Source organism: Dermacentor silvarum, chromosome 4 (assembly GCF_013339745.2).
Source record: "Dermacentor silvarum isolate Dsil-2018 chromosome 4, BIME_Dsil_1.4, whole genome shotgun sequence".
NCBI classification, from domain to species: Eukaryota; Metazoa; Arthropoda; class Arachnida; order Ixodida; family Ixodidae; genus Dermacentor; species Dermacentor silvarum.
Genome location: NC_051157.2, coordinates 20,768,592 through 20,783,330, shown reverse-complemented (window position 1 = coordinate 20,783,330; position 14,739 = coordinate 20,768,592). Strand labels below are relative to the sequence as shown.

At 46.8% G+C, this 14,739-nt stretch overlaps 1 protein-coding gene across 4 annotated transcripts in view; it reads left to right on the top strand.

Annotated features, from left to right (window-relative positions):
• Positions 1-14,739, top strand: part of LOC119449595 (alpha-1,3-mannosyl-glycoprotein 4-beta-N-acetylglucosaminyltransferase B-like) — a 173,983-nt gene that overhangs the window by 127,734 nt on the left and 31,510 nt on the right. The window contains exon 1 of one of the 4 annotated variants that reach the window (XM_049665326.1): positions 14,585-14,633. The exons of the other annotated variants lie outside the window; for them this stretch is intronic. Coding sequence (XP_049521283.1) covers positions 14,600-14,633 — 34 coding nt within the window. The 5' untranslated portion in view covers positions 14,585-14,599. Of the gene's footprint in view, positions 1-14,584; positions 14,634-14,739 lie in introns of those variants that run through there. 4 annotated transcript variants of the gene reach the window in all.

The window sequence follows — 14,739 nt, the reverse complement described above, 5'->3', positions numbered from 1 at the left end:
AAGGCAAGCCATTGGTCTGGACTAGCTGCCGCCGGCCGCTTCAACACTCAGGTTAGCAGCCGCGTCGTAAGCGTGTTTTGTGTTTTAACGCGATAGCGTTTAGGGCCCCGTGTCGCAGAAAATCCGGCGTCGGCGTCGGCATTGCCGCCCGCGGCCGAGAAAATCAACCCCAACCACGCAGGCCCTCCAAATATATTTGACCACCGGAGTTGCTCTCACTTTGTCTTGCATTCTTTACAAAGTTATATTTTCTTCGGAATTTTGAGAGTCACAGCCCGCAAACAATTGTCATGAAACAAAACACTTCTACCAGAAAGCGCGCCTTCGTGCATAGCGTTCACCGCCAGCGTTTCCCGGTAAACATTACGGTTACATAAGCTGCAGTTGCCGGGAAGTGTGAGAAACAGTCAAGGATCTTTGAATGCTATCGCGTTCCACTCTTGTTCTCGACAACGTTGGTTTCCTGTGGTGACTGAAGCCTTTCAAACGTGGCGCCGTCAAGTTCGACGAGAGGCAGCGATTGAGCGACAGAGGAAGAAACCCGTCGCTTGTGCCCCGCCAACTCGGCCGGCTGTGTGGAGTAATTTCCTGTCGGCGGAAAACATGACGGAAAGCCTCTGGCTTCTTCTTATTTACGGTGCCTATATATAGTGACTTTTTATTGCCGTCATACTCACCCGCAGTTTGTTGTGGACATAATAATGTGAAGTAGGGAAGCACTGTGCGCTATCGTTTTGGTAACTGAAAGTCATCTGGTTTCACCTACATGTAGGTCATCACTTAATTCACTATGCGCGATAATGATGTTCCCTTATTATTGACTGCGAAAGAATAACTGGTATTAGAATTTCTGCAGAATGGAGAATTGCGACACGGTTATTGAAGTCGGTTTCTTCTTTGCATCCTCTTCCCTCCCTTCATAATCTTCATTAATATAATAATCATTTTCATAATGATTTATTTCCCTGTAGTGCCCCTCGCGGGGCATGGGCCGTCGTTATGTGTTCCTTGACTAGCGTCCTGCGAATATACAGTATCTATATAATTGTTTTGGAAGCTGTGAAAATGTGTGCACATACAGTCGAACCCGGATATATCGAATCAACATATAACGCATTATTGTGTATAACGAACAGCAGTAAAATCTCATTGAAACGTTTTGTATACAATATTTATTTTATATATCGAATTACTGATATATCGATCTTTTTTTTTTTGTGATGCCGTGCAGATTCGATATATCCGGGTGAAACTGTATACAACTCACTGCATCAGCATTTCCGAATGGCGACGCTACCTGGTATAGATTGCTGCTAAACACAGCAGTGTGGCTGCGCGAAACGTTCGCTGTGCATGGAAAATCACTGGTCTGTTCTGTATCAGTGCCCGGCTTCTTAGGCACGCAACAATTGATGCACATTACTTTTTATTCGACATCACCATTAGGTGCAAGATTTTGACATCTTGCACGGAGTTTCTTGGTATAAACTAAAACCTTGTGTGTTGCTTCTGCAGTTAGGTGCCAGTGTAAGTGTGATGACATCCGCGAGTATAATATACAACGGAAGAGCGGCTCTTATATTCGATCCGTATTTCAACGTTTCATTGTGGTAGTAACTACAGTCCAACGCCTTTATAACGAAGTGCTCGGGACCTCCAAATCATTCATTATACAGGCCACTTCGTTGTAAATGTCGCCCGGCGTGCCGCTTACATTGGAGCAGACTAAGCGCGTTCAATAAAAGAAAACCTTAGTTTAACATTGAATTCAAAACGTACTTAGTGCAAAAAGTCGCTTTTTTTTAGCGCACGTTTTCCTTTTTCTCCAGAACTTGCCTCTGCTAAATTTATTGCCAATCTTATTACACCGATGTGCGCAGCATGCTCTGCCGCAAAACGCAGGAGCTACGCAATGTAAAAAGCCGCCGCTGTCGCCTCCCTTGCCGTCAAAATTCTTCGTTCGTTTACGGGATCTTCATCACTCTAGCCTTCGTTGACAATCGCGTCCTTTACGCCTTAGAAGCCTTTGAAGACGTCATCAGTCGGCAGTTACGGTTACATCATCACGTCGCCATCAACGGCGAGGTATTCGTCAGTTGTCGTACCCGTCGATGCGTTACAACAAGCATGCATGCGTACAAGTTGAGCGATTCCTGGAGCAGTGCAGCAGGACTAATAGTACCGATGCGCTCGTCGAAGTGTGTAGCTAGCGCTGCCGTTAGCACAGGGCGCACTTTGGTGACGTCTGCGGAAGGCAATGGCGGTACCGCTATACGTTCAGCTCGTTTGTTGTAAAGCAACAAATCAGCCGTCAGGAGATGCCTAAATTCCTTCGTTGTACAGGCGAATTCGTTGAAGTGGCCTTCGTTGTATAGACGCGTTCACAATACGTATGGAATATATGAATTTGACAGGGACATACTCAGTACTTCGTTATAAAGGTGATTTCGCTGTAGAGACCTTCAACTGTATACGGACACTCGAGGCGCGTTTTCGCCATCGCTGTTGCCGTCGCTGCCACCGTACTGTTGCGGTATCGACGGTGTATTTGCGGCCTGCGTGCGGAGTTTTATAGAAGGCCACCAAGGACGCGAGCGACCCGCAGTGCGTTTGGCTGCAAAAACGACCTAGCCACAAGTGCACGGACCGTGATGCTCCGCTCAATCGGCTCTAGACAGCGCAGCGTTTTGCCTTACGCTGTTGCCATATGTTCGTTGTGCGCGCGCACATGACCGTTCCCACTGATCTGCTGTGTGCGTGCACATCGTGGTGCACATATACAGTAGTTTGAGTGGAACGGAAAACCAACGGCAAGCTAATGGCCCTGCTAATGCTGTCTATGATCCTCTCATTGGGCGCTGACGAACGCCAATGGTTTTCCGTCGGTCTCGAGCCTCGTCTCGGGCACCGCATAGAGGTAAGGTGCCTGCAACACCGCTTGGCGGTGTTCCTGATGACGTCAGCGTAGGGCCTTCATATATACGCACGCCTACGCCTCGTTTTAACACCGCTTGAACGTGTGTGTAGGAAAGCTCCTCACGCCAGCATTGGGATACGCCTGGGGCGGTATTCTGTAAAAGTCTACTCTAGTGGACTGTCCATTCCGGCTGTCGCTGATTGGCTGCTGCTTGACGTGCAGGAAGGAGACTGGCTGGCACCTTCCTGCACATCACGCAGCAGCCAATCAGCGACAGCCAAAATGAACAGTCCACTAGGTAGAGACTCTTACAGAATACCGCCGCTGGTGCCATGGGGTGCTGCTTCTGCTGCGTATAACAAAATTTGCATGCCTCGCGTACTGCAGCTGCGTCGCGCCATGTTTGCCCCGCGGGTTAGAACACCTTCCAATCGAGCTCGAACCGAACGCTATAATAAACATAGCGATCGCTTTCTGTGCTTTGCCATTCGGGCAAAACTGCATTTTTATGCTGGTCTCTCTTAATTTTTGGGGTCTCCTGTTGACGCCAAGCATATAGTCTATGGTCGCAGACTTGCAAAGCTTATCCTTTATCGAGTTGTCTCCGATAATCTTAGTAGGGCAGGGAAAACTAAGGTAGTATGAGGGGAATAAACATACTTTGTGTGATTCGCGCTTGAAGTGCACGCCCTCGAGTTCTTATTAAAACATGTATATATTGGGACAGCGGCGCCGGCTCTATCGCACAGCTGGTATAGTTGGCATAACGTGATGCGCCTGCAATAGAGCATTCGATAAATGAGTGTTGTCGAGGGCTGTGATCTCTACATAAGAGACATAAAGACAATTAAAGATCTGAAGTAAAAGGAAAAGCGGATGTAGAAAGTTCTATAATATCAAGTTATGGTTGGCGTCTGTCCGGGAAGGGCTCGCTGGAACGATTTGTATTTTTTCATTGTCTCCAAAATCAGGCTTCCGATGCGTCGATATTCTCTTGCGACCTTATTTCTAAATTTAGTTTCATTAAAATACATTTAACTACAACTATAATTTCTCGGACGAATAGAACGCTTCCCGAACTTTTCGAATCCAAACGATAAAGAGGAGGATTCCGGAAGGTTGAAATTCGGATAGCGCCGTTTTTGATGGACGTGAAAGCGCGTTTTCAACTTGTTTTCGATGTGTCGTCGCTCGGCGTGGGCGTGGCCGCTTGGGTTGCACGATGACCGGGCTGTTATTCCGGCTTATGTGTGTTCTACATGGTTATGGATTAAAGCAAATGCGTGTAAAATGAATAAAAGTAAAAGTTCTCGTATTTTATGCGCCAAAACCACGGTCTGACTATAAGGCACGCCGTAATGGGAGGCTCCTAATTGATTTTGTCCACCTGGGTTTTTTTCAACCTCCATCTAAATCTGAATACACGAGCGTTTTCGCATTTCGCCCCCCATCAAAATGCGGCCGCAGCAGCCAATGTGTGTAAATGCCATCACACAATCAGCGTGGCTGTCCGTATGGCGTACAGCGGACGCGTCGACGTTAGGCCGCGAATGCGCCGGAAATTCGTTCCGTATGGTTTTCACTTCCTTTTCCTGTAGCGCGCCGCATCGCCGCGAGAATTTCCGATTAATCGTGATGTCGTCTTGTTTGTTTGAACTGCACCTTTTCGAATTTCCCGTACTGGCTGCAAGTGTTTCGTTGGCCTCCCGTTCCCGTCTATCATGATAAGGTCTTTATACACGAAATGGACATTATAGCTAGCCCTGCTGTCTCATATTATGTTAAATTCTAGCTCGTTGACTTTTTTTTTCTTTTTTTTTTTTTTTGGTGGTCGGTCATTTCGTTCGGAAAGTCAAAAAGACTGACAGACGCACGTAACGAAAATTGCCGTTCTCCTGATATTTCTATTGATTTCCTCGGATGGAGCGTACACAGGTGTATTATACATCCTGTGGAACATGTATACATGCAGTCGTTTCCTGTTGCTTAGTAAAACGACAAAGAAAGCGGGTCCGTTTCTCTTCCTGTCTGTCCATGCTTACGCTCGCATTTGTAACACTCCGCCGGACTTTTCCGTCGACGACGACCGCCGCGCGGCTGCTAATGATGCCCGCAAAACCATTTCATCGCGGGCAGGATGTTACACGCTGTGTCCGCACCCGGACTCTCGTGAACAGTCTCTCGCTGGCGTCAGCGGAATCGCTCGAATCGGCTACTCTATACAACATACACGTAGATGACCACGACACCCCGCGCTCCTGGACCAGCGACCTTGTACAGTGAGTGCAGCGTGCTTCGAGCTAGCCGCTGGCTGGGTCATTCTTTTGACGATGCTGCCGCTCCTCCCCGAAAATAGGCCGCGTGGCGTCGCCGACCCAACAATGTGAGCTCTGTGCAGTGCTTCTCTTCGTTTTCTTCGCCTTGCCGTGGTTCCCGGCTATGCACTCTCTCTCCCTGCGGAATCGGCATCAACGACAGCGCTCGGAGAGCTGATCGCTTCTTCAGGCGGCAAACGACTTCGCGGCTATACTTAGCCCGCGGCTACTGCTCTCTGTCCGTATACTCTCTCTCTCTGTCTGTCTCTTTAGAACCGTGCAGTGTTCTGAAAGCTGTCGGTGGTGTCGGGCAGTGTGCTCGAAGCTATTCTTTCGAGTCGACGATTCATAATTGACTGCTGCCTTCACAGCCGTGTCGAACGCCGGCTGTCGTACGTGGCTTGTCCGGCGCGCAGTAAACCGATCTCTAGAACGGCTGACTTTTGGTATATTCGGCTCCTGACTGACTAAAGCCAGTGACAGCTTACGCAGCTCTGCGAATACTCCTTATAGCTATCTGATGTACTGTGTGGCGACGGTGGCAGCGATGTGCTCTCGGTATCTAAACACTGAGAGCGCGTGCAGATTTCAGCCCGCAAAGAGAGTCAGCGTCGGGCTCTTGTTGCACCGAACTCAAGCCGCCGAGTTGAATGCGTTACTGTCTGCTTCGGTTCAGTTTCGCTACTAACATAGCTTAATGATTGGAGAACCTGTTGCACTGAATACGCGTCGTCAGCGATTCCTGCGTAACGCCACGTGCTGCTTTCCCAGTCTTACTTTCCTTAGTCTAATGGCTCTAATCGTAACGCGGAAAGTAGCCTACCGTAAACACCGGCTGGGAATGGCACGAAAAGCGGGAGATGCGCACTGTTTTACATCTTTCAGGTTTTTTTTAAAGGACATAAATGTTGCTGGCTTCCAGTGGTGTCGTTTTGACGCGACGATTGCTACGGAAAAAAGGAATTGGGATAGCTAGCTGAAGCTTTGCAAATATACGTTTCTTTCTTTTTTCTTTCCTTTTTTTAAGCAGAATTTTTGAGAAATTACCCCTATCGTACAGCACAATTTGAATTCTTGAGCTAGGTTACTCTGAGGCGAATATTTTTTTTGCACGGGAAATTAAAAATTTACATGTCGGCTTAACTAATTACTTTTCAACACATATTGCAATATACGAATTGTAGCCGGTGACTTCGAAAGTCGTATCTACTGGGAACTAATTCTGAGGATGACACCAGTCTCCAGACGTGCGTTCTCGAAGTTTGCATATTGGTGTTTTAGTAACTTTTGAGTGCGCACGTGACATCAGCGGCGCGCGTAGTTGTCTTCAGATACTGCATCAGCGCTGGGTTTTGGCGAGGAGGACATCGGGCTGCGTACTTCTAGTGCCAACGGTACAGCGTTGGTATGCCACAGTCGAAGGCGCCGATTTATGATGCGCCTTTTATTTTGTTACGCATTTGCTGAAAACGATGCTTGCTCTTGCTATCGTAACGTTCTCGATTACTTGGGCGCATAAATGCGGTAGCAATGAAATAAGAAGAGAATTACCGTAGTTGACTTCTCCACACAGGACATTAGCCTGTGGAGAAGCCACCTTTAAAGGCGTCTTCTTTATACGCGCAGACACGCTCGAAATGACGTCGACGATCGCATGTGCACGCTGTTCCCTGTATGAATTGTGTGACGTATTTATACATGCCAGTGGCACGTGCTTGCCACTGGCATCGTGATGTGCTCTTGTTACTTGTTTTGCGGACAAACTATGTGCGCGGTGCGCCAGTCGGAAAGAGAACACGAAAGTTTTGCGTTAAAATCCGGCAATTTTTATTTTTTCTACGCTAAAGCAGAAGTGCTGACGCGCGTTCCGACGGACAATAATAAAGTTTTACCATACCATAAAGCAGAAGTTTCAGGAAGGGGATTTTTCAACGCGAGCATTGCATTGACAATGGCAGTGAGTTAAATTTCGGCTGACACGATTGCAAGAATGGCTGTTTGAGCTCAAATTCAACGTTTCCTTTTTATGTGCAATATTATGGATTTAGAACGCAAATCGAGTATTCGATTTCGAATTTTCATTTACGATCGTGTACCGCGGTGACAACATAATTTTCAATATACCGGGTGTTCAAAATTAAGCTTTACGGAATTTTAAAAAATCGACTGTGGCAGATAGCATAATTCTTATCGTTGAGCTGGGTCATTCGAAGAGGCGGATATTAGTAGCACAAGAAATCGAAACACGCATTCAACTAATTAACAAACATTGACTAATGAACTTTTTAGTTAATTACTTTACGACACATATTGCAATTTACGAATTGAAGCCGGTGAGTTTGCAAGACGCATCCACTTCAAATGAATTTCCAGGATGAAACCAGTTTCGAGATATTATTTCCCAAAGTGTGGGACGAAGTAAATGGGCGTTCCAGTTACTGTTGTGCTTCAATGTACAAAACAGTGTTTTGGTAAAAAAATAAGCGGAACAACAGTGCATTTTTACGGCGAGTTTGATGGCGCATATCTCCAAACTGGTGTCATTCAGGAAATTCATTCCAAGTGGATACCCCTGACAAGCTCACCGGCTACAATTCGTAAATTGCAATATGTGTGGTAAAGTAATTAATAACTAAGAAGTTCATTAGTCAATTTCTGTTATTTGTTGAATGTGCTTTTCGATTTCTCGTGCTACTAATGTCCGCCTCATCGAATAACCCAGCTCAATGATCAGAATTATGCTACCTGCCACAGGCGATTTCTAAAAATTCGCTAAAGATTAAAAAAAAATGAACACCCTGTATTATTGCGTGCTGGAATCCTTAGGTGGCACAACGACTCAGTCAGATACTTGGCCATTCTTGTCGCACGTTGGTTCCCAAGGGTAGTTGTTTAGTGGGGAAATGTAGAAATAGGAGTCGTGTTTTATGTTATCTTTGTCTTTGTTGCACTGAAGCTAGCTTGTCGTACTTTTTTGCTTTTTGCGCTGTCGTCTGGTCGTTTGTTTCACTAAAGTTGTGTATGGAACACTCTGTGTTTAATTAGTAAGTCAATGAACACTACCCCCCCCCCCCCCCCCCCCCCCCAAAAAAAAAAAATACTATTGCCACGTGCGTACACCGGGCGGTAATTGTAGATATTGTGATTGCGCTCTTCATTTGCTGATAACTTCCTGCCGGGTGATGTCAATCCCTCGCCTTCGTTTGTGAACTTGTAAGTGGCCGGCAACGCGTGTTCTGAACGAGGTCAGTGAGATAAGTGAGCTTTTTTTTTTCTTGATCTTTGTTTTTACACTCTTAAGAGTATTAAAATATTTTCTGCGATATTTCATTATCGACGTCAGCTTTCCGAACTTCGGCGTTTGATTCAAATTGAGTTATTAAACCTCGAGCTTAAACCATGCATATTGCGCGGTTTCTTGCTATTTTTTCGCGACGTGTTCTGCTTTCCACTTGATCAATTGCAATCTCATTGGTCTCGTTTGTCTTTGTCTAAACTGTATATGAAATTCTCGTTGTGTGTGGATTTCTGTTTTGCAATATGCCTTAATCATTATTGTGTAAATTAGACTGAGATAAGTGCTTGTGGTATTGCGAGCCTATTGTTTAAAAAAAAGTCTGCTGAGGTATAACATGTTTGTTCATCTCGGCGCTAATAAAGACAAAAAAAAAAGTTGTACGTTCATCTGCTAAACAGTAATAGCCGACAACATTGCGTTTGGAAACTGAACGGTGCGTGGATTTTCTGAAAAATAGACGCTTCAAACGGTCCGTAAGCGTGGTGGCTTTCTTTTACGACAGCATGAGCTTCTGCCCCGACAGGGGTGGCGTTGGCCTAGTTTAGCCATAACCGCTGTCCCAAATGGCATCCGGGCCGACGCCGGATGTAATCTATAGGCGGATGCATTGCGGGTATCTGTAAGCAGGCGCGCCCCGTATTCCACGCAGCAACAGCAACGTTCGGGCTGAAGCAATTCTTGTTTTCCGAACGAGCCACTCATTTACTACGCTCTGTGAAATGTCAGGCAAGGCAACCGCTCAATAACAGACGCAATGACGCGGGAAAACATACTAAATGAAACAACAACAAAAATAACCGAGGTCATACAAACAGTCTACAGCACCAAATTGCGAACTTCCAACTGAGTTTATTCCGGAAACTGTATGCTTATATTATGTATTAAATATATGTACAGAATAATATTTAAAAAAGTGTTACTGGATGGCATGCGTTCCACTTTTTATTCTCGAAAGACCAAACATTCATTTCAAAAGAGTCATTCTTTCTTGATTAATGTCACCGGCTCATGGATGACATACGTGTAAACATTATTACCTCGACCTTATCCGAAAAAAAAAAGAAAATCCCAATCACGGGGAAATGATTAGACGTGCACGGTACAGGTACTGATAATGTTTAGCAAATGACACAATAAACTCCCCTGACAACAAGGCCTTTATATATAACCTAGGTGTACTTAGTTGAGAATTGACGAAGTCTGTATGATGAACGCGATTTTTGCAAGGCCATTTTTTTTTTTCCTGCAGCTGCCGGCTTAATTTTCCTCGATATTGACATTCTGTTTTTTGCAGAAAGTGGTTCGAGTAGATTATTACGATCCCCAGATCCAGCAACTAAAGAACTTTAAGGGGGACCTTTTATTTCTTATCTCGGTTCATTTGGCTTGCTTTGACAGTCCTGATCAACTCGGGCCTTTATCGACAAAATGCGTAGATTAAATTATTCTTAATTTTCTTTCAGATAGCTGTTCGATCGAGACGGATTACATGTGCGCTATCGAGTACATGGTGATTCAGCAAACGCTTTCAAAAATTTTAAAGGTTGCCTGTGGCAAATAGCAAAATTATAGTTCATGAGCCGGTTTACTTGAAGAGGTGGACAATACTCGCACGAAAAATTGAAATGCATAATCGACTAAATAAAAATTAAGTTTTAAACTAATTAGCCCATATCGCAATTTACTAATTGTAGTCGTGGAGTTCGCAAGGCGGATCCACTTGGAATGAATTCTCAGGATGACACCAGTTTCGCGATATTAATTCCCGAACTTTGTGGAGAGATGCATTGGCGTTCCAGTTACTTTTGTGCTTCCAGACATAAAACGACGTTTTGTTAAGTTACTGGAACGCCAATGCGTTTCTCCGCAAAGTTCGGGAATTAATATCTCGAAACTGGTGTCATCCTGAGAATTCGTTCCGAGCAGCTCCTCCTTGCCATCTCCACGGCTAGAATTTGTAAATTGCAGTATGGGCCATAAGGTAATTAGCTAAAAACTTAGTAATTTTTGTTATATAGTCGATTATGCATTTCAGTGTTTTATGCAAGTAATGTCCGCCTTTTCGAGTAGACCAGCTCATCAACTAGCATTGTGTTACCTGCCACAGGCAACCTTTAAAAAATTTAGAAAGTTTTCGCTGAAACACTTCCGTATAAGCGGTCCAATTGGCAATTACTACGCTATGGGGTCGCAAATGCTTTCAGTAGAGCCTTCTTTTTTCTCTAGTATGTCTATATGGGAAGCACGGAGACCAACTTTGAGTTATATTTCGCTACAACCGTGGACGTTTAACAATTAAGTCTTCCTGATGAGTCACGAGCCCCGCGGTTTTATTTACTCGCCGAAATAAGTGCACCAAAGTTCTGCCGTTTCCAACTTTCCCGACAGTGTCGCGGGATTTCGCCGCAGCCTGTTTGTGCAAAAGTCGGTGCTGCGGATATACCAACGAAATTTTGTAATGTCGAAGGCGTCCATCTTTCAAGCGACCTGATCGTTGCAGAATGTGCACGTTCTTTTTTTTTTTTTTTTTTTTTCTGTAATGGCTTGCGGTGGTTGCAATGAGGAAAAGAAATTGGCTTCCTTACCAAGCTCGCTCTCATCCATTTTGTTTCGTAGTAAATCTAAGCTCTTGCCGTGGCCCTGACTGTCGCAACTTGTGCAGCAAGTTACGTCAACGCGCCTGTTAGCGAACGAGAAGTCGTGATGTGTAATCACGACACCCACGTTCAGCCGCCAGCATCAGTTTTCGGAGCACGAAACGCACGAGACTGCTTGCGTAGGTTGCGCACTGCGCCGAGACATTTGTCGCCACTATTTCTCATATAAGATACAACAGCTATTTTCTATGGCAATCGTGTTCCAAAAATGTCAGTCGGTAAATGCAACGTCTTCAGTACGGCCTTATTTTGGACGCAGTGTACGATGGTATTGTTGGGACTGTTTTTCGTTTCATGGTTGGGCGGTAATTGTCGCTCGACCTGATTTCGTGGCTGCGGCTACGATGAAGCAACAAAATCGAGATCGACTGTCGCCGTTTCAAACAGCTTCATGGTGCGGCGTCGTAGCTATAGCAGAAGCAGCATCCAGATAATTTAAATATAAAGTAACCATGCAGGTTCCTCCGAAAAAAGTTTCGCAAACGAACAAAAATTCCTACTATAGTCCGGGGAACGCAACTGGCAGTACATTTTCAGGGCAGTCGCTGCTGCCACTTGAGGTTGCCAGGATAGCCAGTGACAGGCCTATGGGGCGCATTAATCGGTAAGTCGCGCGCTGAAACACCGAATAGCCTAGTGAATTGCTAAGTTGCGCACAAGTTAGTTAATAACTACTAAGCTTTGCTTCTGAGGTACGGGTATGTGTTGCCTTTCTAGCTGCGCGCAACACATTCGGTCGAAAGCCAAGTTTCCCTTTCGTGAAACTTCCGTCACCAGATTCCCGCAAAAGCTCATTTGGTTTTTGTCGCGGAATCTGTAGCACGTGACGTCGACACGCCTGTGGGCAAATCGCGCGAGGCGCGAATCGGCGTCGTTTTTTGCGACATAAGTGTGCAGTGCGGCTGCAGGGTGAGCCGTAGTCTAACAAGTTCTCGTCGCTATATACTATTTCCGGCTTAGATAGCCGCCTCCAGTAAACTCTATATCGCCGCGCGCTCGCTCCGTGCGTGGCCGGCGTGGGCGCTTGCCCCCTCGATCGTCTTGCAGCTCGCGTCCCGCGCAAGCGCGCGATACCGAGGACGTGCTCCGCAAGCGGCATCTCCCGCTCCTCCTGCGAGCAAGGTGGGAGAGCCGACCGGCGCGGAAAACCAGCGGCGCGCGCTTCAATCGCATTTATTGGCCGAGCGCGCTCGGCGGTGCTTGCTACTGTGTACGCCCGCGCACCGCGGCGAGCCAGGCGTGAAGGGCAGCTCGCGGGTCGTTGCGCGTCGCGGCCTTTTGTTTATCTCGGCGCTTCCTATTTTTTTATTCCTTTTTTTTTTTTTGTCCCGACATTTCACTCGCCATTGATCGTCGCGCTGCCAGCCTCGCCGCAAATCTTCCGCTGTTGCGCTCGCACGCGTGCGCGCGCGTTCATGTGGCACGTCTCACTTAGCGCGCGCACTGTAGCGCATAGTATTCTATACGGCGCTCAATTCGCTTTTTTATTTCTTTTCCCGCGTTTACTTTGTGCCCCCCCCCTTTTCTGCCTCTCTGGATAACTGCGTTGTCGATAGTGGGTATAGTACGGGCGGCCGCTTAAAGCCGTAGCCGGCAGCCCGCTCTTCTTAATGGTTCTCCCCTCTTAACGATTTGTCGCGCGCGCCGGAGGCGAATGCGCGATCATTGCGGCGCCTGTGCGGCGGCGATGCACGTCGCAATGCGAGCTTGCGGTCGATGAGATTGTCGCGCGTGCCTGGCTTAGTGCACGATCTCGCACCCTTCGTCGATCGTTGGCCCGTGCAGCTTTCGAGAACCGCCGCTATTTTCGTTTCGAACCGCGCTGCGCTCTTGTTGGACGTGTATGTGCCGTGTGACAAGTTCGTTGTTGATGCTGCTTCCTTTCGCCCTCGCTGGCCTCGCGTCGCGTGTTGTATTGGCTGGCTGTCAACATTAATCTTATCCGGGCGCTTATATTACACTTCAGCCTTCGGGCTCGTGCCTGAGGAATTACATAGCGTGTATACTTGACACGGGCCGCGGTGGCGTAGCGGTTATGGCGTTTTCTTGCCGAGCACGAACTCGCAGGTTGGATTACCAGCAGCGACGGCTGCATTTTTATGGGGGCGAAATACAGAAACTCTTATGTACTTAAATGTATAAGAAACACAGGTGGGCAAAATTAATCCGGAGCCTATATGAGAAACTATGTCGCTTCTCATAGCTCGAGTGTTGCTTTGGGGCGTTAAACCAAATCAATCAATAGCTTGTTCGTGAAATAAAATTTGAGGAATCCGAGGGCGCCGACTGTCACGTGCGTACGAAGAGCCTAGTCTGGTCGCTGTATGCGTAAAAAGTGGCGTTAGGGGTTGTGGCCGTACTTGTTTTCGTGAAAAGCTACAAAGCTTTCGAGTGTACTGGTCTCCTTGCAAAACTTTCGTTGCGGAAGAGAGGTGAGTGGCACTGCTGCTCGCGTACTCCCCTGAGATTCGCAAACCCTGGCGTGTCGCAGGAGCCCTGCAACAGGGCCAGGTGATATACATCGTCAGTCACCCGACGGCTTCGAAACTTTTCGACAAGGACACCACTCAATATAACTAAATTAAGCTGAAATAAAGATAGTCTTCGCAAGAACGTTGAATCTCATCACTTACTCTCTATCCATTTCTGTAGCGGTGATGAAGTTTCACTGTGACCTGCGTTTGTCGTATGAGAGGCTGGTGACTAGTTAAACCTGACTGGCACTTTAAGGCGCCACCAGAAATTCAACATGTGAGTCCCGATTGTGCCCAACTCAGTGCCTGAGAGGAACACGTGCACAATCATAGGAGACACTTAGCACTTATACTATATGTATGTCTTCCTGCTGGACACAATCGGGATTCGCCTGCCTCACATGAACTTCTGGAGGTGCCTGATGTACTTAAAAGGCGAGTCATGGTCAACTATATGGTCGCCCGCTTCTGACACTATAGGACATTCACTTCGAGAACGCTGCCGGCTAAACCCTTTCCATCGCTGGTGTGTGTTAGTGCTTTACCTTCTGTGTGCCCCTCTCTCCTTCTTTTCATATCCCCTTCCTATACCGTGCCGGGTAGCCAGCCATAACTATACGTCATTTTTCTCCTGGGGGTTTTTCTTCGTAAAACCACGACCTGATCTTAAGGCACGCCGTAGTGGGGTACTCCGAATTAATTTTGACCACCTGGGGTTCTTTAACGTGCACATGAATCTAAGTACAAGAGCGTTTTTCCATTTCGCTCCCATAGAAATGCCGCCGCAGCAGCCGGAATCGAACCCGCCACCTCGAGCTCATCAGCGCAATGCCATAGCCCCTGGGCTACCGCGGCGGATTACTGTACGTCTGGTTAACGAGCTCCCTGCCTATCTGTAACTTTTTCTCTCTTCCTCTCTTTCGCTTTCACCTTAGAGCATGTCCATCATCTACTATATAAAGTGTACACAAAGTGAGTGTCGCCCGTTCAACACAGTTAACTGATAGAAGCAGTGCAAGGCGCAAGCGCGCCTGTTATTTACACTGCAAGCGACCAATAGCATCGGAGAGCTAACGAG